The following is a 4,017-nucleotide window of genomic DNA, read 5'->3' as shown; positions in this document are numbered from 1 at the left end:
TGTGTGTGTGTGTGTGTGTGTGTGTGTGTGTGTGTGTGTGTGTGTGTAGAAAAAGGAGAGCAGGCCAGTCCTGCTGGTCACCCACACTGCCCCTCACTGACTGCCCCTCCCACCTTCATCCTTTGATACAAGACAATGCTATAGAATGAGTGGAGGCTGCGATGAATGTGGCCTCACTTTCCCCATTTGTAAAATAAGGAGGTTGATCTCGATGACGTGAGGTTGTCTCAGATCAAATGATATAGTGGAAAAGACATCAGAGAACTTGCATTCACACCCTACTTGGCCTACTTACTCACTACCCCATCCCTCAGCCTCAGTTCCCTCACTTGTGAGTGAGGGGGTTGGCCTCGGGGATCTCCGAGAACCTGCCTGGAGCTCTTGGGGGGCTCCCAAGATTCCAGTAGTGTTGGCCTAGTAGAGGCCAGCGTGTCCTGGATGGCAACAGCTGGCACAAATGCCGTGCCTTTACAGACGCGCTTTCCCTTGATGCGCTGGACATATTTAGACCAGGTGAATCCCAGCCCATGAGGCTCATGGCCCAGAGCACCCAGGCATACACCGCGGAGAAACAGGCCCCTCTGCATCTGAGGGGGTGCGCTGGGTCCCTCCTGGCCTACGCTGTCTGTTGCCATCATTCAGGGCTCATTCTAGGAAGGGCTGGCTCACGCGCTTGGCATTCTCACTGCTGGGGAATGAGCAGCCCTGGGGTGCCCAGCACTCTGGCTCCCTCCAGCCTGGGATGCCAGCTCACGTCAGCGCCTCTACTGCTCTCCATGCCCCTCACCCGCGAGTTAGCCGCCAGCCGTCCAGGCCGCTCTTGGGTTTCCTCAGCTTCCTGCCAAAGATTTGGGCACGGGTGGGAGGAGGGGGAGAAGAAACCCTGGAATGCTCGAGGCCCTGGTGGGCTCCCTCGGCCTGCTCCTTGCTCACATCCCATGGAGCTTTCTGCCAGCAGAGCTGAGCTGGACTTGGACAGATTTGCGATGTTCCCAGAGAAGCGTGGCCTGCAGGGGGCTTCCGTGGCCCGGCCTGGAGGGCCGCCTTGGGGGTCTCTGGTGAAGCAGCTCCCTGGCAATAAATGGTTGACTGGCTCCAGAAATCTCTCCCTGGGGCTGTTATTTTTATTTGGTGAAAGCTGTAGGCGGGGAGGTTTCTGAGCTTGCTTCTTGTTGCCTCCTTGTCTCCCAGGGACCAGCTGTGGGTTCCCCACCTTCGCCCCTGCCTCTGGGCACCCCATTTCGACTCCTGCTTGGCCCCGAGTTTGGCTAACGGCTCCTCTCTCCTCTCTCCAGGCACACTTTTTGGCAGTTTCGACGTGAGAACCCACAGACCAGAGTTGGGGACCCTCCTCCCGATGGGCTCCCCGGCTTCAACAGTGGCGTGATGCTGCTGAACCTGGATGCCATGCGTCAGTCGGCGCTCTACCAGCGGCTGCTGGAGCCGGTGGCGCTGCAGCAGCTCACTGAGAAATACCGCTTCCAGGGCCACCTGGGCGACCAGGACTTCTTCACCGTGGTGGGCATGGAGCACCCCGAGCTCTTCCATGTTCTAGACTGCACCTGGAACCGGCAGCTGTGCACCTGGTGGAGGGAGCACGGCTACGGCGACGTCTTTGACGCCTACTTCCGGTGCGAGGGCCACGTCAGGATCTTCCACGGTAACTGTAACACGCCTATCCCAGAGGACTAGGGGCCCGGGGCCTTGCCCTGTCCCCCAGGCTTTGGAGATAGAGCAGTGTGAGGCCCCGCTGGGCTTGTTCCCCGGCCTGGCTCCCCTGGGGCTCTCCCCGTTCAGCCGGTCTCGGTCCACCACCGAGGCTGTCCATCCCACCTGCCCGCGGGTGATGGGGTGGGGGAAGGACAAGAGGATGGTTGGTCTTGGCAAGGAAGAGGGATGATTGCCCCGCTGGCCAGAGGGCAGTGCTGCCCGGGAGGGAGGGGCTGAGTTCTTAGGAGAGAAGGAAGAGAAGAAACGCCCCCTCCCGTGACGGGGCCTTTATGGCCATCCCGTCCTGAATCAGATCATGTGATGTCAGTGCTCACCAAATGCCATCCTCGTTTGGACCAAATACAGACTAACTGAGAAACAAGAGGCTTCCATCTTTGATGGACACCCGAGCATCGGCCGCTCCTGTTGGTGTGGCCCTTGGTGCCAAGGCTGCACCGGCCCCTGAGGTGCCTCAGAACCATGGCCAGAGTCTCCCTACGGTCCACTCTGAGCTCGACTCCACTTGGGGCGTTGGCCTTCCTGATCGCGTACGCTGTTCACCATTATTTGGCTCTGAGCAACCGTCTCCTGCGACGAGATGAAGACTGGGCCCTCCCCTTGAAGGAGAGCCGATTCACCCAGTATTATTGCGCCCCGTGAGTCGGCATCCCGGCCACATCCTCCGGGACATACGTCCAGCCCCGAAGGTCGGCTGAGAGGGCCGGCTCCTCTGAGGCTGAGCCAAAGGCAGCCGTCAGCAGAGCTCGTGCAGCCGACTACCGTGGTGGTGACCATACTCTGTGCCATGCTTGGTAAAATGGCAGCCTCGCTGCTCGTCTTCAGACCTTGTAAGTAGCCGTCCTGCCCCAGGAGGCCAGTGCCCATGTTCACCTCCATTCTCTTAGCTTCAGGTGGGCCGCAGAGCCCAGGGGAGTCCCCGGGGTGCGGGAGGGGGGCGTGCCGGAGATTTCTCCCTTGTGTGTTGACGTGTATGTTTGCCCGAGGGTGGCCGATACCTGGCCGAGGCCCGCACACTGTTCCATGCCGCCTATTCTGAGCGTCGTTTTTAACTGCACGAGGGCTCAGGTCCAGAGCTTAATAAATTCAGTGGAAAGAACCTGTCCTCCTCCGTTGATTGTGTTGGGACTGTGGGAAGCTCGAGCTCTGAGCCAGAGCCCTTAGGCTTTGTGGGGACCATCGTGGGGGGGCATTGCAGGCTCCAGTCCCGAGGGAGGGGCCCAGGCTTTCCAGCTATTGTGGCCCAAGGAGTCTGCTCCTGAGATGGGAAGGAGCATCGGACTTGCGACACCCTGGGTCAAGATTCTCTCCTTTGCACGGCAGAGCCCATGTGGGTTTCCCAGAGAATCTACAGCCACGGCTATTTGCACTTGGTGAGCCGGATTCAGGGCCCCTCTGTGCCCCCTTGGCTCACAGGCCCAGGCTGAATGCAACGTCTCTGCCCTTTAACCCTTTCTGTGTGGATGGTGTGAATGCCCTTACAGAGGGCTGGTCTCCAACATGGTAGAGACCAAGCTCATTTCAGTCACTTCTGTGGAAGGACAGATATGCTGACGGGCAGTCACTCATCTCTTGGGTGGTAAAGCAGCATCCTGGAAGCCCTCTCCTAGGCAACACTGTGTTAACCTCATTTAAGTTCAGCTGTTCAGGAAAACAGAAACGATGCTGCTTCTTTCTCTTTAAGAAATGCCCAGATTCCTCCTTTCCCCTTTCAGACTAGCATGGCTGCCTCCGTGGGCCTGTGGGCTGGGCATGCAGCACGGCATGGCCGTATGTCAGTGCCTCCCTCAAACGACGTCTGCCCGCCTGTCCTCAGGCTCACGGGGGCACCTGGCTGCCTCCCTTTGTCCCCGTGACTCCTAGGCTGTCCCAGCCGGAAGGGGCCTCGGCATGGTGCCCTCTCCCTTTCCCATTGTCCTCTGCCCCTGCCGCTTTGCAGGGGCCTTCTCCTTCAGCCCAGCCTCCCATCCACAGAGCGAGCCTGTTCCCAGCCCCACTTTCAGAGAAGGGCAGCGGCCCATGCGGCAGCAGCTGGGAAAAGAGGCCGCTGCTTCTGTTGCTACCTCTGCCCAGAGCTCCTGCAAGAATCAGCCTACCTTGGGCCTGCTGGGAGGGGCTCAGGGCGGTGGTGAGCCACGGGGGAATAGCATGTCTCTCTGCCCCTGGTTCCTTTGGGTCAGCATGAGAGCTCCCTCAGTAACAAAGCAGAGTGCTTGGACCTGGCACCCTGGGCCTAGCTCTGCTCTCACCAGGCTCCTGGCTGCAGAGCCTATGGGCATGTGCGGGTGG

General features: G+C 59.6%; 1 protein-coding gene across 1 annotated transcript in view; it reads left to right on the top strand.

Annotated features, from left to right (window-relative positions):
* Positions 1–2,827, top strand: part of XXYLT1 (xyloside xylosyltransferase 1) — a 67,566-nt gene extending 64,739 nt beyond the window's left edge. The window contains exon 4 of the mRNA XM_027848708.1: positions 1,296–2,827. Within this exon, the coding sequence (XP_027704509.1) occupies positions 1,296–1,692 (397 nt within the window). The 3' untranslated portion in view covers positions 1,693–2,827. The remainder of the gene's footprint in view (positions 1–1,295) is intronic.
* The last annotated feature ends 1,190 nt before the right edge of the window (positions 2,828–4,017 follow it).

The sequence above is a fragment of the Vombatus ursinus genome, unplaced genomic scaffold (assembly GCF_900497805.2).
Source record: "Vombatus ursinus unplaced genomic scaffold, bare-nosed wombat genome assembly UNPS02006874.1, whole genome shotgun sequence".
NCBI classification, from domain to species: Eukaryota; Metazoa; Chordata; class Mammalia; order Diprotodontia; family Vombatidae; genus Vombatus; species Vombatus ursinus.
Note: the sequence above shows the minus strand (reverse complement) of the source record. Positions and strands in the feature narration are given on the sequence as shown.